This window comes from Amphimedon queenslandica, unplaced genomic scaffold (genome assembly GCF_000090795.2).
Source record: "Amphimedon queenslandica unplaced genomic scaffold, v1.1 AMPQUscaffold_13427, whole genome shotgun sequence".
Classification (NCBI taxonomy): domain Eukaryota; kingdom Metazoa; phylum Porifera; class Demospongiae; order Haplosclerida; family Niphatidae; genus Amphimedon; species Amphimedon queenslandica.
The window spans coordinates 229,548-250,932 of NW_003546337.1; the positions used below are offsets into that span (position 1 = coordinate 229,548).

Consider the following 21,385-nt stretch of genomic DNA (forward strand, 5'->3'; position numbering starts at 1 on the left):
CTCTGGATGCTCTAGCTGATGCTATATCTATTGGAACACTGATGGCCTTTAGTTTAGTGTGTGCTGGTGTCATGGTATTGAGGTACACAGGAGGGAAACGTGATTACATTCCAATATCACTCATCATTGCATTTACGTGTGTCACCTTTATGTCAGCCATGTTCTTCACTCACAGCCTTCCTCTACCAGTTCCTATTGTATTTGGTGGAGTTGCTTTCCTTTTATTCATTGCTCTCTGTTTCATGAAGACCTACAACACTCCAACTACATTCAAGTGTCCTCTGTTACCTCTCATACCATGTCTAGGTATTGCAATCAACATGTACATGCTAGCTGGACTCAAATCTGCTGCATGGATCAGACTGGGGATATGGCTGGCCATTGGTATACTCATATATGTGTTCTATGGTATTTGGAACAGCAAAATGAGGGACTATGTTCCTAAACCAAAGGCTCCTCCATCACCAGCAGTAGTTGATACACCAGACCCTTCCACTAATGGTGGTAGTACCATACCAGGACCAGAACACAGTATTAATTCTGTACTGAAATGCACAGTAAACTGATGAGTTTATAATTAAGTTAGTTTTATGTATTGCTTGATATTATCATGATGAAAAACTATGTTATGCTGCTTCTTTATTATTATTATTATTATTATTATTATTATTATTATATTTTTTGCTCTTATGTGTGCTGTGTAATTGTAATGAAATACAAAAATTATTATTTTTCTAATTTTGTTGGTTTTTGTAGGATAATAATAATTATTGTTATTATTAACTGGAAGTGTTAAGTCAAAATATATCAGTGCATAGAAGTCTCGTTACTAATTATAGTAACAGCAGTCTTTGTTACTAATTATAGTAACAGTCACAAATATTCATCCTCCTCCTCCTCCTCCTCCTGATACTGTATGATCCTTGGTCTCTTCAGATCATTTTGATACTCATCCGTCGGCTCATTGCTGCCTCTACTGCTGAGGGTATCTCCTCTCATGAGGTTGGTAATGGAGTAAAGATCATGTCCTCCATATTGCTGCTGCTCCTGTCCTCCAGTACCATTACCTCCCACTTGCTCAGACCTCAGCTGCTCCTGTTGATTTAAAGAGAGTATTAACTAGGAACTGCAGTGACTGCTAATGTACTGTGGTACATGTCAATGAACATGTATACTAGCGGTACTGTGGTACTATAAAGGCCTTTTCACACTGGCACAGTTTTCAAAGCGCTTTGATGCGCTTTGTTGATACAGCTGAAATAATGTGCATTGATCGTGTTCACACTAGCAGCTGAATTGTGTATCATTTTGTGTTCTTGTTGCCATTGGTTTACATTGGTCGAAGCGCATCACTTCACATCAATCCACCTCTGGAGGTGAAGTGAGACTGATGCGCATCAATGCGCATTAATTGAAAACCACTCTAGTGTGAACACGATTAATGCGCATCAATGCGCATTACTTGTGCCAGTGTGAAAAGGCCATTATTAAAATAACAATGGGTATGTTTTCGTGATGTACATGTACATACACACATGTATATATATGTACACGTACGTCCCTTAAACTTTCAATAAGGAAAAGTGCGGTACACTACTAATTTAATTTGTACTTACAGCTGCATGACGACTGTAGCGGGAAACTTTGTGACCCTAGTAATAATAATAATAATTAATAATATTAATAATAATTAATTGTATTAATAATTGTTACTAACATGTTTCAGTTCATACTCTGCAATGCGTCTCGGGAGGTTCAGTTTGTGCTTGTAGTTAGTGAAGAAGTTCCGACACTGAGAAACTGTCTTACCATTGAGGGCACTGCTTAGGGCTTCAACATTCTTACCGTGTTCAGCTATTACTGGAATAGAGAGAGAGAGGGAGGGAGGGAGGGGGGGAGAGAGAGAGAGAGAGAGGGAGGGAGGGAGGGAGAGAGAGAGAGGGAGGGGAGAGAGGGAGGGGGAGAGAGAGAGGGAGGGGAGAGAGAGAGTTTACAACATTAAACATTTAATTCTACTTTACTTTCTAAAGCAATACTGATCTCATCATCTGACCACCTGGTGGGACCTCCTAACTTCTGAGAATACTAACAATAATAATAATAATAATAATAATAATAGTAATAATAATAATAATAATAATAATAATAATAATAATAATAATAATAATAATAGTAATAATAATAATAATAATAATAATAATAATAATAAATAAAATAATAATGCTCAATAATTAATTTATAAACACTACAATGTGCTTACATGTGAAACTGTCATTAATTATTATCATTAAAATTACTAATGGGATTTACTGACATTTACTGGCCTCAGTAATTCAATATCAGGATCAGCACTGTTGATTTCATCACGTAACTCCAATAACTCCTGTTTATTAGTTTGAATCTGATGACCATATATGGACGTATTACATATAGAGAGGGGAGAGAGAGAAAGAAAGAGGGAGGATAATCTCAAAGTCCATTAGTAATAGTTTCTTGCTTTCTCTTTTAATTCCAGTATGTCTTTATCCAGCTGCTTCAGTACAAAGTTCCCTCCTTCACTGGCTAATGAGGACAGCTCACCAGTTGACATGTATATACCCTAAGGAATGATGTAGTCATTGTTAAATCTCTAAAAAAATTTGAGAGACTACTAATCTAACTAAAAATGGTAGACTTAAGGAGGCCTAGAGCTAAATATGAGAGACCAAAAGCTGAAGATTTGAAGAGACCTAGACCAAATATGGGAGACCAAAAGTCTCCTAAACTCCCTCTAGATCTAACAGTGGTCATACACACATCATAGTGCTAATACTGACCTTACCATTATCATAAAACTGATTATAAATAAACTGAACTTCACCAATAAACATAAACTAAAAACTACAAGTACTAATTTTAGTGACATTAAGCGAGTGATCCTTAAAAACAATAAATTAAAGTGACACAAGGATTGATAGCGCCTGTAAATATTTGTATTTTAATAAAATAAAACATAACTGTAATCATATTTACATTGAACATAATTACACTGTTTACTACTCAGGCCAATCTTTAGTAAATAATTTGAACTAATACAATAACAACTGGTATAACATTTCACACACACATTAAGCTATACTGTACATGTACATGTACATACATGTACACGTCGTCCAGCCTGTCTTGAGGTAATGTAATACCTGAGGGCTGAGATATCTGCTTGAGGTGAAGCTGAGGGCAGATATCAAGGGACTCAGGTATATGGCCCATACAGTTTTGGAGCAATTTTAAAAATTCATAAAAAAATCCAAATTTGATTGGAATCAACTCAAACTTAAAACACAACATAAGAACATGTATATGTATCAGGAAACGTAATAAAATTGAGGAATTTTTTCTTTTCAATTTTTGGTGAAATTTGGCCAAAATCCCTGTACTATAGTACAGGGACTTTGACCCGATTTTGGAGCAACTTTAAAAATTCGTAAAAAATCTAAATTTGATTGGAATCAGCTCAAACTTGAAACACAACTTAAAAACATGTATATGCATTAGGAAAAATTATAAAAATAGAAAAGTCTCTCCTTTTCATTTTTGGTGAAATTTGGCCAAAGGCCCTGTACTATAGCCCATGGTTTTTTTCTCCAAATATGGAATAACTTTGCATAATCCAATGGTGTATGTACATGTACATTTAGATAATAGTATGTATTATTGTATTGTGTGACATATTGATACCTTTGGCAGCTGCTTTCCTTTGCCCACTAACTGTACAGGAGGCATAATAGGAGGGACTTCAGATCTTGTTGATCCAGAATTGATACTTTCATCATCTTCATTGCTAGGAGGGAGGCCATTACTACAGTAGAAGAGAGAGAGAGAGAGAGAGAGAAAGAATTAATAATGATGTACATGCATAATGAAGACCTTTATGATAATGACACCTTTATAATGAGGACACCTTTATAATGAGGGCATTTTGTATTGTCCCAATTGGAACAAAGCTATACAAAAGTACCTCTGAAATGAGGTCAGCTCTGTATTAAGGACAGGTAGTACATTCCAAAGACAATAGAGAGTCGATAACAAAGAAGACAACACAGAAATACTATATCATTTTACAACAACATGATGAAATGTCTAATTAGATTTATCGCTAGCTGGAATAGTAACCTAAATTTCTAAGACATCAGGTGGGAGCACCATAATTATAGTAACAAAGACACACGGTAGTATATAGTACTACACTCATCAATCGTATGGTACATGTACATGTATTGCTAGTGTAGGATTTCATTAAGTGGGATATTGCTTCCTAACTACTACTTCTCCCTACACTAGAGGAGGAAGAGCTTACTATCATACATGTACAGTGTAGCCTCTATAATAAGGACACCTTTATAGTAAGTAAGGTCACCTTTATCATAATGACACCTTTATAATGAGGGCATTTTGTAATGTTCCAATTAGGTACAAACCCTATTGCTTCCATTACCTTAATTTCTTTCCATTTCTTCTGGAGTGCTTGTCCAAAAGTGAATACTGAGAATAAGCTCTCTTCCATAGATAATAATACTTCACCAACGTACTAACTGGTTTATCCGGCAACTATAAACAACAACAACAACAACAACAACAACAATAATAATAACAAAACTATATATATTTACCATGGAGCGTATTCTTTGAAAATTCTTTCCGTGACATCTAAAAGCTTGTTCAAACACGACCTTATCCTCCATACTCCAGTCCTCTGAATAGAACAATTTGTACATTTAACCAACATAAAGGGAAATGTGTGTGGGGGCGTGTGGTTGTACAAATTGATGTTGTTATTATCGCTAAAAGTGTACGTCGTGTTTGGTTGCGGTTACTTGTCTGTGTATATGAGTCTTCATCACTTTGTAACTTGTAAATACGCACATATGCATGTTTGTTTTCTGTTTAAGACTGTTTATCTGTTAATTATTTTAAGCATGAACAATTCTCTCTCTCTCCCTCTCTCTCTCTCCCTCTCTCTCTTACCTTGTAGAGGACAAAAGTTAGGTAGATCAGCTACTGACTGCTCAATATCGTAACCATGGTAATATAACATTCCTAATGCCTGATCAATGTTATAGCTGTACTGATCCTTGGCGATCTTTAGATAACCATCAACTGCATAAATAAAAACAATGACATTACATCATCAATTAGTGGAAGGTGATAAGAACATGTAGCGCTGAATGATGGAGTGATAAAAAAATTAGCGCCAAAGATCGTCACGGCTGATAAAACGAGGCGAAATTATCGTTGTAATAAATTAACGATAGCATAATTTGATTTCAAGACATCTTTGCACGCACACACACACTCACATCATGACTGGCAGTTGCTATAAACTGTCGGTACATTTATTACATTATGGTTTAAGATCAGGTCAAACAGAGACAGTAAGAGTGTGACCAGAAGGACATACACAATGAATTAAACTATAAATGACTCAAAGTTGCTTTTGTGAAAGTGTCCGTTAAAAGGAATAGAGTTTAATCAAGTTTATGAATTAACGATGATAACAACAATTAATAATTATCCTTGCTTTGTTTATAATAATTGGCATATTATCAAACAACTCCAACCAACTAAAATGAACCATATACTTCTCTGCATCTTCCTATAACTGCTTTATGTATGGTAATGGGTCCACAATGATTTTGGTATGCTTATAAAATAGACTGTAATCCAAATTATATGAAAAAGTAGCTACTGTAGATACTAATATCAAGTAATATTGAAATTTGTTCAGTAGTATTATTCTTAGCTAAAGGTATTAAAGATTTCTACTTAGAATACAATAAAGACACAGACACTAGTACACATTATACTATGTATAAACACACACTTTCATTATCGCTAAGAAGAGAGGTGGGTTTCCATAACAGCAATGACCCAGGACTGGTAGAATCCTCACCTGCACAAAGAATAGAGGCTAATTATAAAGTAATAGACTGTTTACCATCAGTTGTATACTCGGGAACATCAGCTTGGTATTCGATACCTACACGCATACCTGGCTCTATTGGAGGTTATGAAATTGAGTGCATTAAGATCATTAATGTATGATTAGAGTTGTTCTATTAAATTCCTACCCTGCATATCTCCTAGTGCACCCACGGGCAGAGCTTTTAGACCAGAACTTGCCAGCAGTGTCCTCTGAACGCTCCGCGTGTTCATAATAATAAAATGAAAAGGAGATCTTAGTACACAATTTCGTCCACCATGTTTACAACAATAATTGCATATCCGTATATTCCGGGATATTACAAAAATATCCGGATACTTTGCGTCATTATGCATCACTTGAGCTGTGAAAATTAAAAATTATGGTCTCTTGCCAAACAGAAATGAAAAACTTTTTTAAAAACACATTCCACACAAAAGGGTAGTAGATTCATATCTTGTGTGTGAGTGGTGATAGATAGTTAAAAACAAGAGGGAGAGAAAAAGGCAGAAAAAATACAGAAACTCAAAAACTAAACACATAATATTATAATAATAATGGGATGATTGATGATGATTATAATTTATAGTGTGTGTGAGTATAGTTTCAGAGCATAGGTGGTAGATAGACTGGAGGGGAGCTACTGTACTAGTATCATCTGGTCTTCAATCTTAAGCTCCTTCTGGAGGAGCAGGAGAAGTTGAAGGTGACTTTACAGCTGCAGCAGTATCAGGATTGGTAGAACGGGTAACACAAGCAGGTTTGTCAGTTTTAGTGTCATAGTACAGCTTTATAGGAGGACTATTCTCATTAAAAAATGTAAGACATGCAGCAATAGTTCGAGTTGGACACAACTCTTCTACAAGAAAGAGAGAGAGAAAGAGAGTGCGTTAATGTAATATAAGATGAGTTCATTATAAACAATTAGGTTAATAAAGCAGTGATGAGGACATCAACAACAATACATGATCAAAGAGACCCGTTAGACAGTCTGATTACTGGCAGCACCCATACATGTCCTTCACAACGACCGCAGAATGATGAGATATTCTCTCAACATTTCATTGCGGTTACCGGCTTGTCACACAAAGTCTTCATCAAACCGGAATTTACAAAAGATACGTGTCATACCTTTATACATAGAATACAACCGGAGGCATTGCATGTGCATTGCATGCTGACAAAACAGACTGGTCTATTCACAATAACAAAAGCCCTTTAAGATCCTTAGAGATCCTTTGAGCATATTGTGTCACTATACACGACACTAAAAACAAGTCCTTTTGGCAAAGCCTTACAAAGAGAGTCACTATGCATTCTTAGAAAAGATTTGTAGTTAAGGCTGGGACAAAAATCTTTTTTTTTGAGGCATACTAACTCTGCAAAAAACTTTAATCCAAATGGTATGCATGTCTCCTTATCCTATATCTGAATTGTAGCAATAAGAGACATTGCAAGGCTTGAAACTATCATAATGTACTTACAAAATGATCATTATATACTAATAGTGCATAACACTTCATGCATCATAAAATACTCGACCCTGCAGCTAGGGGGACAGGATGTGTTGTAAGTTTGTAAAGTTTCCTCTCACACTACCTTGCCAAGTTTAAATTAGTGATAATGGATGCACCTAACCACAGCTACAGCTCAGTCATGCAATATCCATGGCTACCATGCTCATCAACAATTCCTTTCAGGCTCCCATTTACAATGCAAGTGTAAAATATGCTAAAAGCTCATAAACATGGTACACCTCACCAAAATTTTGCATGCATTATCATACATACCTGCAGTTGGTGGAGGCCCACAGACACCAGTAGTATTTTTCTTTATCCTAGTAATCTCAGGAGTTGAAATATTCCGGAAACAATTAGCTTTGTATAAGAAACACTTGTTGGGATACCAGTGACCATCACTGCCACAAGTTAGTGTCTTGCTGGACATTGTGCGTTCACAACAGTTCTTTTCTCTACAGGCAAGCCTTGCATCAGCAGCTATTAATAACAATGAAGAAATGAAATGTAAATAATGCATATATTATTACCATACACCAACAAACTATATGTAGTTTTAAGATCAAATACAATAATGAGACACTTGGGATCATGTGCTAGAAAATAGCAAAGGAATAATTTGCAGAGCACGGCAGACTTTACAAAAGACTGTTTTATGTCAAAAGTGCAGTGTCTAAACTAATGCTACAATACCATGATGATTAATGTTGCACATGCACAATCAGCTATATGATCTATAGTACTTACGTATGCATTTTCCAGTAGGAGCATCTTGTTGTCCATCAGGTCCCATTTTTCTAATGAAATCACTTCTGCTCAATATTTCATGTAAACATTCATGTCCATTTTCACAACGTCCATGTTTGTAGAGCCAACCTCCACATATGCCTCGTGGTTGCTTTGGACACACTCTGCAGCAACTAAATGTATCAAGAACAAGATCAGTAGCATTTGAGACATTACTGCAGCCTGGAATGGCTGTTAAGCTGCTTGATTTAATACAGTTTTTATCTTTGACTGCATAGTAGTCACACAAATCTTTCTTTGGTACCCCAGAGTTCAACAAGGCCCCATAATCCACCTTTACAGAGTAAGGATCCGGCGACACTTCAGCTTCAATAATACCGAGAAGAAATGAAGCGAGAGTAACTGCAGCGAATAGGAGATGCATTCTGCTCTAGCTGTGGGCCTATTAGAGTTCTTTGACGAAGACCACACCAAAGTCTGCGTGTTCTTTTATACTCACGCGCGAGGAGGCCATTTCAATGCAGCAGGCCAGTCAGCTCCTTTCTTCCTGCCACTGAATCCATGGCAGTCAAGCCTGGGCAAACAAAATAATTAGAAATGCAGGTCGCCTGACAAACCACATCCTTTATCCTCATTTAGAGCAGGACATTTTTAAAAAGGGGCTAATATCACCCCTGGACACATAAAAACACACTACCATGCAGCCTGGTACCATTTTAGCACTTGCAGGTCCTGGCAGGCCATCAATGGTTCGGTCACGTAGAGCTACGAAGTTCATTGCAATGTATCTAAACATTCAAAATAACAGGCTTAAAATAATAATAACAATAAATAGATAATCAAAGCTGTGAGAGAGAGAGTATGAAGGACAGAGTCCACTCAGTTTAGGACGAAGAGTTTGCATCATGTAAGAACATCCCGTGTTTGTCTGTTGACTGTAGGAGGCCACATATGAAACCTGCATCAACCTGCAGACAGAAGAGGCGATAGGTATTTGGTACATTATCATTTGTGGTCAATGACATCGCCATGAGATCAACACACTCACCGTAAGCAAATAATTACAAGGAGATGGCTCCTCTAGTGATATTGAGACTTGATTGCGGGAGCCAGACTTCTTGCTGGCACACCTAAAATCAAAACAAAACAAGCCCGAGATTTTAATCAATAGAACTACGACGTGATGCAGGAATGAGATAATCACAATCATCATGCGGGCATGAGCTAGTGGTCAGTTTGAGCCACCCACTTTATACTCGAGGCCAATTTTAGCACACAACATAACCATAACTGTAAGTCTATTGGATTTATATGGAGTAGAGGCTAATGATGAAGGTCTTACTAGATCAATAAGCTTATCAAGTGCAGCCATTTAAGTCAATGACAACAACTATGATACTATGCACTCTGTATACCGGATAGAAATGGTACAAATTGAGCTCTACACTTGGAAAAATATAATTCTGCTTTATAAAGACATACCAATACAAATATGTACATGTACATGTACTTATTTCATCTTCTTACTATAATAATAATAACAATAATAATAATAATAATTCACCATCTCACCAATTCTACTTTATAAAGGCATACCAATACATACATGTACATGTGATGCACTTATTACTTCATCTTCTTACTACCAGAATAACTATCCATCTCACCAATTCTACTTTATATGTATGTGTATATATGTACATGTACATTTACTTATTTCATCATGTTACAATAATAATATCTATAATAATAATTCTCTATCTCACCAACTCTACTTTATAAAGACATGTCCACATACATGTACATGTACTTATGTAATATATTCCTTTTTTCCAATCTCACCTGAACTTCACTCTAGCTTGTCTTGGCTGACCAGTGAGGTCACACACGTCCCCGCTCACATAAAGATGAGTGACGTGACTATCATTAATTAATGATTACTCATAAGATAACACCCAAAACCCCCCACCCACCCTCATACCAATCACCCACTCATTAAGTATAATTACTTTGCCGACTGCTTCCCTTTTCCCATCTTTGAGAACCACTGGCGGTGAGCCTCTTCACTCCATGTACCAAGAGTAATGGTCTGTCTAATGATACCACCTTCCTACACAAATAATGAAACTGAAACTGCTAATCATCGTGATCTCTATACTATTATTATCATCATCATTATTATTATTATGTTACTTTGTGGAATTGTCTCACGTAACCTTTAAAGCATAACTCATACTGCCACCATGAGCTGAAGCTCTGTAGAGAGAGACAGAGAGACAGAGAGAGAAAGAGAGAGGAGAGAGAGAGGGAGGGAGAGAATTACAGAGAAAAGACGAAGGGATAGTTGAAGGGTGTGGCAGCCAGAGGCTAATTAATCCTAATTCCAATGAACTGGTCTAGGCTTCGTAAAAATACAATATCTCCTTACATATGGACGGATGGATACAATACATGTACATGAAGGTAAGTGTATGTGTAGTGAAGAGTGTAATTGATTGTTTTCTAAACACAATGACAATAATTGCTTTTAACTGAGAACGCTCAGCCAAAGAGGTGAGCGTTACACACACACAGCACAAAGCACAAGTACACATACAGTGTACATAACAGAGTCATGATTGCTCCAATAATGCGCCTACCCCTAATATGCAGGTGGATCCACTTAGAAAGTTGGCAACGAAAGTGCTGTCTAGCGGTAGCTGGCTTCTATCAAACTGACTGTCACTGTTGATGGCACCTGCACCTTGGGCAGGAGACATGTCTGTATTTGACTAGAATAAGAGAGAGAGAGGGGGGGGGGAGAGGGAGGGAGAGGAAGAGAGGGTGAAAGATGAACAAGAGACGTGAACACAAGATTTACCTGTGGTCTAAACAATGAAGGAGTATCTTTACTAAATGATATATCTTTCATTGAGGACTCGTGTTGAACTAAACGTAACGGCTTACTAAAACAAAAATAACAAAAACTAATTCAATTTAAATGATATACATAGCCATTTTATTCCATTAGTAACAAGCCTAATGCAGCTGGTTCATACAAGTGTATTGCGCCTACAAGTCTTCATTAATGTTAATCAGCGGCTGGGAGAGCACCTCTACTTAACCTCTAGTGTACACATCATTACTGTACCCGTACCTTACCTGGGTGAGTCTTTGACCGGAAGACATTGTATGGAATGAACTGGTTCATCTTTCACCCTATGAAGGAGAGAGAGGGGGAGGGAGAGAGAGAGGAGATACGGATTATAAGCATGACTAAAATTCATTAGATAAAATGAAACACGATTGATGATGCTGGCTTCCTTTAGATTTACATATACCATAGTTATTGGTCACTATTAGACATATGGGCAGGGGCCGGTACAGCCTGTCTGGAGGTGAGTATCAGTAATGTAATACCTGAGTCCCTTGATATCTGCCCTCAGCTTCACCTCAAGCAGATATCTCAGTCCTCAGGTATTACATTACTTATACCCACACACACCTCCAGACAGGCTGGACTGTATCTATAGTACATGTACATGCATTAATGAAAGACTATAGAATATTTCATTTACACATACTCTGTGTATACCTGTAAGCTTTATTCTTGCACAATGATTTAGTGGCAATGACAGCTTCATATTGACAAGTACTGGTTTCCTTTACCATCACAAGCTACAAGAGAAAGAGGAGGAGGAAGAGAGAGAGAGAAAAGGAAGGAAGGAATTTTAAAAGGGGAAGTTGGGGGAGATAAAGAAAGAGGAAGAGCTTTAATTTACAATCTTTTCATTATAAAACAACTCCTCAGTATTGTGGCTGTGTTAACAAATGTCTGAGTGAGTGATTCCTAACTAGTTTAATTTATAGACTAGATTTGGCGGTCAATCTTTCTCACAGACACCTGCTTCTACTGCTTCCACATTATACATCAATTACATGTACATTATAAAGTTAAATACATTATACATGTACATGTACATGCATTATCAGAGATTATTTCATGTGTACATATTAGCTGTAGATCTTACTGATGAAGCTGTCCTGTGCTCCGGGTCACAGATTATCATCACTTTAGTAGTCCTGCCCATGTCATCTTTAATGTCACAAGGAGAACCATCAGATAAAGATACCTATACATGTACATGTACATATACATTATACCAAAACACATACATGTACATGTACATGGCAATTAATAGTAGATAATGTCATTCCAATTGTCCATTTATACGTCAGGTACCTCATAATAAGGATAATCAATGTTGAGGTAGGGCCAGGTGGGCGGAGGGTTGGGAGGAGCTGCTGCTTCTAATTTATTGAATTTACCTAAATTATACTCCACTACCTGTGAATGGATACATTATGTGAACCATCATTAGGAGTATGTACATATAATGACTATTAGGGGTATAAGTACATGTACATTATGTGAATCAGGAATGTGTGTGCATTATGTGAGCCATCATTAGGGTATGTACATATGGTATGTGAATTAATGATGATTAGGGGTATGAGTACATACATGTATATGTGAATCAGGAATGTGTGTGCATTATGTGAACCATCATTAGGAGTATGGTTAAAGGTTAAGATACTTTAAGTTCTTCCTGGTTCCTTTCTTCATGAAACTGGCGGAGCTGCTTACCATAACACATCTCATAGGACCAATAGCCATCAACCTGTACAGGTACAATTGTAATAATAATAAATAATATAACAATAATGATCACTGTTAGATCTAGAGGGAGTTTAGGAGACTTGTGGTTTCTCATATTTAGCCTATGGTCTCCTTAAGTCTTCTATTTGTAGTTAGACTGGTCTCCTAAGCCTCCATTCCTAGATCTACCAGTGACGATAGTCTCTCTCCTTACCAAGATCACACAGTCATCAGAGAGGAGGATCGGCTCTAGCAATACGTGAGGGAGTAGGGCATCACTGCTAATTTCATTTTCCTATACACACAATTATAAATAATTGAATATATAACAATAATAGTAAATTTAAAAGGTTTTTAATTAATACATATACATGTATGTACATACTAGCACTTGTGGGCATTTATGAGACATTAATATTGTCAGTTAGAATGTACATTATGTGTATCTAATGTAATGTACTGTACCTCTTTATCTGATAGTAATTGAGTAGGTATTGTACACTTGTACTGCTCATTGTCAAAAGTAGTCAATAGCTGAAGAGAGAGAGAGAGGGGGGAAGAGAGAGAGAGGGGGGGAAAAGAGAGAGAGAGATCGAGATTATGTGAGAGCGGAAACAGAAAGAAGTGTATGATTATATGATAATTTACAAATCTCACAAATGATATGGTGCATGTAAACGTAAACAAAAACCAACAAGAAACTACAAGTGGCTAAATAGAAGCCAGTACGGTTACCCCAATATTGTGGTGAAACGATACCATACAGCAGAGACAGGCCGACTTTAAATTAAAACCAATTTTAATATACCTCAATACACTCAAGTATATAATAATAATGTACTGGACCATTACCTCAACATGGAGGTGTACCTACCTCCTGTCCACTAGCTGAGGCTTCATCTTCCTCCAATAACTTCTTTTCTGAGAAATCATTATTACATCCTGGCCATGTCACCTAATGATAATAATAATAAATATACCAGGATAGGAGTAAAGGAGCAAAAATGAGCTCAATTACTTCGAATTTGATGGAGTCATCAAAAGGATTGTAATCTGATCCACCGGTAAAGGGACTCCATTGAAGCAGGAATAAACTTATGAAGAAATAATGGACAAGTCTGGAAACCATTTAATTATTGCTACTCTAAATAACGCCCATTGGGCATTATAGTATGCCACTCACGTGCAGAAACTTGCCAGAAAGATTATAATTTCAATTTCATTAAATTCATTTGTAATTGATTCAAAATAATTCAAAAACTATCAACATTATTGTTGCTTTCACTATAATACACAATTAACTGTAGAATCAGTCAATTACAATTTTAAATCATTTCTTATTTTGCTGGACATACTCCCAAAGTTGCTTTCTCATCTACAAAATAAAGGGACAGATGTCACTTTGGATAACCCACTGAATGATAAACTGTACCTCAGGGTCTGTTACTTTGTAGGTATGAGTTAAGAAATTATTGAATTTCTCTAACTTCTTTGGCGTTGGTGTGGTGCCAGACTACATGAAAGAAAAGTTGCATAATCCTTTTAAATAATGTAATAAAAGGTCCGGTTTCTTATCACTAAAGAGGAGTGTGTGTATACACATCACATTAACCTCCTTACCACAAGTTTCTTCTTAATGAGATCAATGTTCATTGGACCCTGCAAAGTACAAAGATTTGATCTCACAATCATAATAATAATAATAATAATATTAATAATAATAATAATAATATTAATAATAATAACAATCATAATAATAATATCATTATTCGTTGGTCTTACTTTGTTAGGCGTCTGACTCTTAGGTGGCTTTTGCTGAAAGTACAAACAAAACAAAAAGAGAAAAGATAAAGAAATCATCAAAGGAGGAGCAAGAGGACAGAGTGACAAACCATACAATCATCAGCACAAACCATTCCCACAAAGCACATGCTTCATGAGCTGACTAGCACTACAATACAGTACATGGCATTTGGAGCAACTTTAAAAATTCATAAAAAATCCAAACTTGATTCGAATCAGCTCAAACTTTCTACATCACATGAGAACATGTATATGTATCAGGAAATATTATAAAAATGAAGAATTTTCTCTTAGTGATTTTTGACGAAATCAGGCCAAAGTCCCTGTACTATAGTACAGGGACTTTGACCAGATTTTGGAGCAAATTTAAAAATTCGTAAAAAAATCCAATTTTGATTGGAGTCAGCTCAAACTTAAAACACAACATAAGAACATGTATATGTATCAGAAAAAAATTATAAAATGGAAGAATTCTCTCCTTTTCATTTTTGGCAAAATTGACTTACAGATGATAACGGAGTCTTGCCAGCTGGCTTGCTGTTCTTGGTAGGCTGAGGAGTTTGACTCATGTTCTTGTTTCCTTTTGGTTTCTCTTTTTTACCAGCAGCAGGAGCAGGTGGTGCCTTCTTGTTTCCTGGCTGAGGTTTCTTTCCCTGAAAACAAAAATACGCACACATACATGTACATTTTAAAATATCAAAGCAAGACAGCTTCACATGTTGAAGTTTGAGGATCATCCATTACCTTTTTAGTTGGTTGAACTTTGACTTCCTCCTCCTCCTCACTATCCTTCAGGTCATCATCACTGTCTCCCTCATCATCACTATCCAGCTCATCTTCATCACTGCCTCCTTCAATATCATCATCACCGTCCTCACCCTCTAGATCCTATCAAGGCACAGTTACACCATTATATGTATATAAATATATAATGTATATAAATATATACATTATATAAATATATACATTATATGTATGTCAAATGCCAATAAAACACTTACACTATCACCACTGTCACCATCAATAGCATTATCTACAAAAAACCAAAAAACCAAAATTATTAAATTATTGATGGACATACAATTATACAGAAATTTGAACAAACAGCTGCTTCTATGTACATGTATATACAGACCAAAGGATCACCTCATTATGTATTAAAATCAACACAGTATGGTATGTCAGTGTGTTAACAGCAGTATGATATTTTAATAATCACTGGTGATCAGTACAATAGAAATAACCAACACACACACACAATTTGAAATAAACTAATAATAAAGAACAGTCTAAGATATGTACATGGACACATTGAATTACCTTTATTGTCTTTACTGTCCATTAATGAATCATCATTCTGATCTTCTTCATCTTCTGCTTTTGGAGCCTAAAAATGAAAGAGATATGGAATTAAGAAAAAGAGAGAAATAATGAAAAAAGGTATTCAAATTAAAACTCTAATATACTTTGGGTTTCTTTTTTGAAGGCTCATCGTCTGCTGGTCGTTTCTATAAAATATATTAAGTATCAGTTCAGGTTCAGCTGTTAAACTTTTAAAATCTTACAAGAGCAGATGGCTTTGAAGACTTAGTGGGAACTAGAACAGGGGGTAGACTTTCTAGAAAAAATAAACAATAAAAATTAAAATAATAGTCTATAGCAGAAAAATTTTGAAAACTTATTTTTGTGAATGCACAAAAGAGCAAAAATTTTAATTAGTAAATAATGACATTTATGCATTACTCTAGTAAAATAATCAGCATAACATAGTTATTTTGCAAAATTATTCATGCTATATATGGTAATAATAATGATGTAGTTCATAATTTTAGTTTAGACTAGACTGGGTCGTCATGCTATTAGTCTAAGTGGAGACAGAACTAATGGTTTAATGTAGCAGCATTAGGAAGATGAGCATATCAATGGATAATATTAATGATCAGCTCATGGCAAAATTATGCTGCAATTTTAAAACACAGAATCAAAAAATATGAAGTACCTTTTGATGCTTCTTGCTCTTCTTCATCATCACTATCATCACTATCATCTTCATAATCGGACATAGACATTTCTAAATAAAGAGCACCTCAAGTGACGTCAATTAAATGTCAGTTTTACCTGTAGTCATTGCACCTGTAAGATGTACCGGACCAGATCCTAATTCAAAAAATTAAGAGAATACATTATAAAATTTAAAAAAAATAAAAAAAAATAAAGTGAGTAACCTTTTATAAGTTCAAATTTAGCTGGAGGTTGTATCGATAAACTTAATGAAACCTTTTAAAATTAAATAAATAAATAAAAAAGTCAGCAACAAGTGAACGAACTTGCTCCACTCCGTCAAGTCTTAAAGAAGCTATGACAAATCTTTCTTCTTCGTCATCTTCGTTTTCTACCGTCACAGCAATGATGTTCCGCTCTTTAGGATTCATATTGTCAGCATAACCAAGACATGCCTAAAATTAAAAAAATGACTCATTACTCAGCTGCATTTATAATTCCCTAACCCCGCGTAGTTGTATGGTAGTTTCCAGTCCTTCTTCTTCTTCTTCCTCCTCGAATTCGAATACTTTGTTTTTAGATGACAGGGTCTTTCCTAATAAGAAAAGGTTTGTTAAGAATCCTAAAACTCTTAGAATTTACCCCAAAATGTCTCCATCTTTGCTGTATCCATATTTCCCATGGAGTCGTCCATCATCATCTTCTGCTCAGGCTCCTCGTGTTGCTACACTTTCCACCTCGTGGCATAATCTTCTGCACATGCGTAGTATAACTTACCGCCAAGAGGTGTGGTCAATGACACACACTAACATATCCGGAAAGTATACGAAAAACACGTGGTACTACAATTTTTTATTATTGGTGCAAAATAATTTTATTGCTCCATGTATCATATAATTAATAATACAAATTAATCCTATAGTGTTTAAAATTAACAGCAGTCTTTAAAAAGTCAAGATCTAATCAAATAATATCTACAAATGAGTTTGAAGATCAGGGTTGTCTCTGAAAGAGAGAGAGAGAAAGAGAATGTTAATATCATTCAAGACTTTGTACATGAACATGATGGTCTACCTGAGCTGAGAGCCTGTGGGCATCTTCCCTTGATACATTAGCTCAGCACTGGTTGATACCACAGGGTCCATGGCAAGGCTGCACACTGCCATCACTTTATCATCTCTATTTATTTTAAATAAATAATAATTCTTTTTATTATTACAATCTCTAACTAACTTTACAAAATAAGCAGCAAACTTAAGCTCTTCAGGATTGCCATTGTATATAATCTCATCCCAAGACAAAGCAAAACCTAAAAAACAGAATAAAAATATAATTAATAACAGTAGCCTCTTTATAATGGACACTTTGGTAGTGTCTCTGTTATACAGAGGTGTCCTTTATGTGGAGGTTATTTTATACAGTAAGGAATGTAATTGGTACACTAGGTGCTGTCCGTTAAATGGAGGTGTACGCTATAGAGAATGTCCATTAAGAGAGGCTATACTGTAGTTTTATTTTCAACTAACCGCAATAGCGAAGGCTCTTTCCAAAGAGGACAGTCCAGAAGTATGGTATACTATTAAAGGATTCTTCTTTTCCTGCCATGTTCCTGCCAGCAATGTGTCCATGGTTGTGAGCTATCTGCCAGTGACCAATGGAGACAGAGTCCTGGATCAGAGGAAGAGGGAACTTTGCTATATCACCAGCTGCATAGACACCATCAGTGACCTTCATGTACTGAAAGAGAAGATACAATACACATTATATTGTCTGGTGTGATGTGTCTGTGTGTGTTAGTGCAAAAAAAGAGAAAGAGAGAGAGAAAGAGAATTATAGTGGCCTGGAGATTTGAAGAGGTCAGTAATGAACTCCAGTAGAGATGATAAAGCTCCCAGCCTGATAGAGTATTCATACAATGGTGACAGTGCCCAGAGAGAGAGAGCGTGTGTGTGTGATTATTTATTATTATTAATGGAATAAATGGTTTTGGAGGGAGAGGAGGGATACAGCAGCTGCAGGACGTACCTCATCAACCACAACCTCTCCTCTGTTGGTGAGAGGGATATCTGAGTCTTTGAGATAATCAGTAGCAGGCATTACACCTGTAAAATAAATAAATAAATAAATAAATAAATTTGTTGTTTGTTGTTGTTTGTTGTTTACTGACCTACTCCAGCGACAACAATATCAGCAGGAATGGTTTCATCAGAAGGAAGAGTAACACCTGTAACCTGAAGAATGATAATAATAATAATAATAATAATAATAATAATAACAATAACAACAACATCTAAGAGTAGAAGAATCCATGACAAGCAAAAACCCATTAGTTCCATTGTCATGAAATCCATGACAAGCAAAAACCCATTAGTTCCATTGTTACTATAAATGCAGGGCTTTGGCATGATTTTGAGCAACTTTAAAAATTTGTAAAAAATCCAAATTGGATCGGAATCAGTTCAAACTTTCTACATAACATAAAAACATGTATATGCATCAGGAAAAATTATAAAACAGAATTTTGTCCTTTTCATTTTTGGTGAAATTTGGCCAAAATCCCTGTACTATTTTGTTTGGGGGTGAATCCTACTTAGTAACGCTACCGCGTTACTAATAGTACAGGGACTTTAGCCCGATTTTTAAGCAACTTTAAAAATTCGTAATAATTTCAAATTTGATCGAAATCAGTTTAAACTTGCTACACAACACAGAAACATGTATATGTATCAGGAAAAATTATAAAAATGGAGAATTTTCTCTTTGTCATTTTTGACAAAATTTGGCCAAAGACCATGTAGACTAGTACAGGCTTTTTGTCAAATTTTGGAGCAAATTCTCAATGTCAAAATTCTATGTGAATTAAACTCTGAATTACAAAACAAACCTTTCCATCTTCAGACACGATTTCTTTGACGCCAGATTTAAGATGAAACTTTATCCCTTTCTCCTCCAGTAGCTAATAATTATTAAAAACTAATAAAATAATAATAAAATAAAAACTAGTAGCAGCTGTACCGTTTGTAATGCTTTCCCGATGCGTTCTCCTAAGACTCTCTCAAAAGGCACAGCTGCAATGTCAATACACTCCACGCTGGTAGCTTTATCCGACAGGTAAGAGGCAACCTCCATTCCAATGAAAGATGTACCTATTACCACGACCCTTTTATCCTGGAGAGAGAGAGAGAGAGGGAGAGAATATATGGTGATATAATAACAATAACTGTTGGAATTACATTAGCTTAACCTTGGCATTAGTAGCAATATCATTAGCTTGAGATGGTTCCCTTAGCAAGCATACATTATCAAACCCAGGAACAGGCAGAGTACGAGGCCTACAGGGTACAATATGAATGAGGATACAAATATTCACATTTATATAATATGTACACGTACATTATGCAATACCACAAGTACCCAGTACTATTATATTCCTACTAGTACTGATGCTTACTTAGCTCCAGTGGCTAGTAGCAGTTTATCATACTGTAGAGTAGTACCATCTGAGAATGTCAATGTTTTTGATGAAGAGTCAACACGAGTGACCTATCATAAGAACATGTAAATGTACAGTATATAGGTATGAAGTGTAATATAATGTACTTTATTAATTATTAATAAGTGTAATGTAAGTGGTATCAAATATGAACAGAAAGCATCATTTGAGGAATACACTGTGATCTAGTATATATCTCTTGGCAGTTAACAGGAGAAGGAGTCCAACACATAATGAACTAACACAACATAATGTACTCACTTCTCTTTCAGTTTGTAGCTCAATGTTGTGTTCTTTATAAAAGGACTCTGACCTAAGCTTAATCTCCTCAGCAGAAATGTGCATAGCCTAAGAAAGAAAGAGAGAAAGAGAGAGAGAGAGAGGAAAAGGAAAAGGAAAAAGAGAGAGGGAGTGGACATACTTTGCTCAGTTTGGGTCGGTCATAAGGTAGAACTTTCTCTCTAGTACACAATATAATCTTTCCATTGAAACCTTCTTGACGAAGAGTTTCAGCACAAACCACAGTCGCTGGACCTACGACAGATAATAATAATAATAATAATACAGATACATTGATGCCATTTAAATGCATGGGTCTTAAAAGGTTTCATGTTAATTACTACACGGAGTGAGCTGTGACTGATATTGTGGTTTATAGTGTACACTCATCACTAGTAAACATGATTATACTCTCAGCCAATGAGAGACATGTACAGTGTAAGTAAGAGCAGACAGACTCAAGATAAGACAAAATTAAATCAAAATTTAATAATTTAAATAATTAAAATATCTTCACCTCCTCCAACCAGAACATAAACTTCATCTCTTGTTGTGCCGTCAACTGGAGACTTTTGAACAAAAGGACAGCGACCTTTCTCAAGGTCCTAAAAGATATAAAGACACAAAATTAATAAATTCAGTAGCAGCAAGTCCTACATGATTTAACCTAATCTGCTATGAAGCTGATATCAATAAGAATCAGAGTTGTATAAAGTTAGTTGTCAACTATTAACAAGTAGATTAATTCAAATTGTGATGTGAAAAACATGTTAAATGAGATCTTTTCATAAAAGTAAAGTTGCTAAATACTAACACCAGAGAGGACTCCTAATTAATGACTATACATTGAATGAATATATCCTCACAATATTGCAATACCATAGCAACAGTATAACACATTGAATACTAGTTTAATACATATGTACAAGTACAGTATGTAACTATAT

General features: G+C 35.8%; 5 protein-coding genes across 7 annotated transcripts in view; 1 reads left to right on the top strand and 4 right to left on the bottom strand.

Moving 5' to 3' along the window:
- Window positions 1-566, top strand: part of LOC100637080 (cationic amino acid transporter 4, vacuolar-like) — a 3,692-nt gene extending 3,126 nt beyond the window's left edge. The window contains exon 4 of the mRNA XM_019995928.1: window positions 16-566. Coding sequence (XP_019851487.1) covers window positions 16-566 — 551 coding nt within the window. The remainder of the gene's footprint in view (window positions 1-15) is intronic.
- A 201-nt stretch (window positions 567-767) lies between these two features.
- LOC100637206 (REST corepressor 3-like) lies at window positions 768-6,272 on the bottom strand. The gene is made up of 13 exons (XM_019995969.1): window positions 6,108-6,272; window positions 5,975-6,034; window positions 5,861-5,929; window positions 5,005-5,136; window positions 4,650-4,732; window positions 4,475-4,587; window positions 3,718-3,838; window positions 2,498-2,599; window positions 2,315-2,401; window positions 2,022-2,085; window positions 1,718-1,860; window positions 1,617-1,652; window positions 768-1,095 (listed from the first exon to the last, which is right to left on the bottom strand). Exons 1-13 carry the CDS (start codon window positions 6,190-6,192, stop codon window positions 874-876), a joined length of 1,317 nt encoding a protein of 438 aa, XP_019851528.1. The 5' UTR covers window positions 6,193-6,272; the 3' UTR covers window positions 768-873.
- A 60-nt stretch (window positions 6,273-6,332) lies between these two features.
- LOC100637332 (endoplasmic reticulum lectin 1-like) lies at window positions 6,333-14,016 on the bottom strand. Of its 3 annotated transcripts, XM_003386298.3 has the most exons (18): window positions 13,881-14,016; window positions 13,737-13,817; window positions 13,328-13,396; window positions 13,077-13,157; window positions 12,801-12,884; window positions 12,446-12,550; window positions 12,234-12,335; window positions 11,798-11,880; window positions 11,365-11,421; window positions 11,084-11,168; window positions 10,863-10,994; window positions 10,417-10,479; window positions 10,233-10,333; window positions 10,066-10,143; window positions 9,272-9,353; window positions 8,224-9,191; window positions 7,750-7,956; window positions 6,333-6,818 (listed from the first exon to the last, which is right to left on the bottom strand). In XM_003386298.3, the coding sequence occupies exons 1-16, from the start codon at window positions 13,989-13,991 to the stop codon at window positions 9,108-9,110; spliced, it is 1,398 nt and encodes a 465-aa protein (XP_003386346.1). In that variant the 5' UTR covers window positions 13,992-14,016; the 3' UTR covers window positions 6,333-6,818; window positions 7,750-7,956; window positions 8,224-9,107. The 3 variants fall into 3 exon arrangements, with proteins under 3 accessions (XP_003386346.1, XP_019851530.1, XP_019851529.1); XM_019995971.1 differs by lacking the exons at window positions 6,333-6,818; window positions 7,750-7,956 and adding an exon at window positions 9,566-9,664 and having other exon boundaries at window positions 9,174-9,191; window positions 9,272-9,521; XM_019995970.1 differs by lacking the exons at window positions 6,333-6,818; window positions 7,750-7,956 and having other exon boundaries at window positions 9,174-9,191; window positions 9,272-9,664.
- A 73-nt stretch (window positions 14,017-14,089) lies between these two features.
- Window positions 14,090-17,418, bottom strand: LOC100637458 (nucleoplasmin-like protein ANO39). Its single transcript, XM_003386299.3, has 16 exons — window positions 17,309-17,418; window positions 17,173-17,261; window positions 16,993-17,121; window positions 16,891-16,942; window positions 16,784-16,822; window positions 16,665-16,736; window positions 16,231-16,283; window positions 16,132-16,173; window positions 15,986-16,052; window positions 15,667-15,698; window positions 15,410-15,553; window positions 15,172-15,318; window positions 14,645-14,677; window positions 14,483-14,521; window positions 14,295-14,375; window positions 14,090-14,237 (listed from the first exon to the last, which is right to left on the bottom strand). The coding sequence occupies exons 1-16, from the start codon at window positions 17,364-17,366 to the stop codon at window positions 14,193-14,195; spliced, it is 1,122 nt and encodes a 373-aa protein (XP_003386347.3). The 5' UTR covers window positions 17,367-17,418; the 3' UTR covers window positions 14,090-14,192.
- A 135-nt stretch (window positions 17,419-17,553) lies between these two features.
- Window positions 17,554-21,385, bottom strand: part of LOC100633044 (apoptosis-inducing factor 3-like) — a 5,184-nt gene continuing 1,352 nt past the window's right edge. The window contains exons 4-16 of the mRNA XM_003386264.3: window positions 20,956-21,043; window positions 20,581-20,693; window positions 20,421-20,507; window positions 20,118-20,209; window positions 19,911-19,998; window positions 19,682-19,834; window positions 19,551-19,622; window positions 18,834-18,897; window positions 18,692-18,768; window positions 18,193-18,403; window positions 17,900-17,975; window positions 17,741-17,845; window positions 17,554-17,671 (exon numbers count right to left, since the gene is read on the bottom strand). Coding sequence (XP_003386312.1) covers window positions 17,641-17,671; window positions 17,741-17,845; window positions 17,900-17,975; window positions 18,193-18,403; window positions 18,692-18,768; window positions 18,834-18,897; window positions 19,551-19,622; window positions 19,682-19,834; window positions 19,911-19,998; window positions 20,118-20,209; window positions 20,421-20,507; window positions 20,581-20,693; window positions 20,956-21,043 — 1,257 coding nt within the window. The 3' untranslated portion in view covers window positions 17,554-17,640. The remainder of the gene's footprint in view (window positions 17,672-17,740; window positions 17,846-17,899; window positions 17,976-18,192; window positions 18,404-18,691; window positions 18,769-18,833; window positions 18,898-19,550; window positions 19,623-19,681; window positions 19,835-19,910; window positions 19,999-20,117; window positions 20,210-20,420; window positions 20,508-20,580; window positions 20,694-20,955; window positions 21,044-21,385) is intronic.

Excerpts from the sequence above, each read along its gene's own strand:
- LOC100637458 (XM_003386299.3), bottom strand. The coding sequence starts at position 17,366 with ATGATGATGGACGACTCCATGGGAAATATGGATACAGCAAAGATGGAG. Across the intron at positions 17,262-17,308 it reads AAAGATGGAGACATTTTGGG|GAAAGACCCTGTCATCTAAA; the intron begins GTAAATTCTAAG and ends TTTTCTTATTAG. Across the intron at positions 16,823-16,890 it reads TAAATTTGAACTTATAAAAG|GATCTGGTCCGGTACATCTT; the intron begins GTTACTCACTTT and ends TTTTTGAATTAG.
- LOC100637206 (XM_019995969.1), bottom strand. The coding sequence starts at position 6,192 with ATGAACACGCGGAGCGTTCAGAGGACACTGCTGGCAAGTTCTGGTCTA. Across the intron at positions 6,035-6,107 it reads TGCACTAGGAGATATGCAGG|AGCCAGGTATGCGTGTAGGT; the intron begins GTAGGAATTTAA and ends AACCTCCAATAG. Across the intron at positions 1,096-1,616 it reads GCTACAGTCGTCATGCAGCT|GAGCAGCTGAGGTCTGAGCA; the intron begins GTAAGTACAAAT and ends TTAAATCAACAG.
- LOC100637332 (XM_003386298.3), bottom strand. The coding sequence starts at position 13,991 with ATGGTTTCCAGACTTGTCCATTATTTCTTCATAAGTTTATTCCTGCTT. Across the intron at positions 12,551-12,800 it reads GGAACCAGGAAGAACTTAAA|GTAGTGGAGTATAATTTAGG; the intron begins GTATCTTAACCT and ends ATCCATTCACAG. Across the intron at positions 11,169-11,364 it reads CCGGTCAAAGACTCACCCAG|TAAGCCGTTACGTTTAGTTC; the intron begins GTAAGGTACGGG and ends TTTTTGTTTTAG.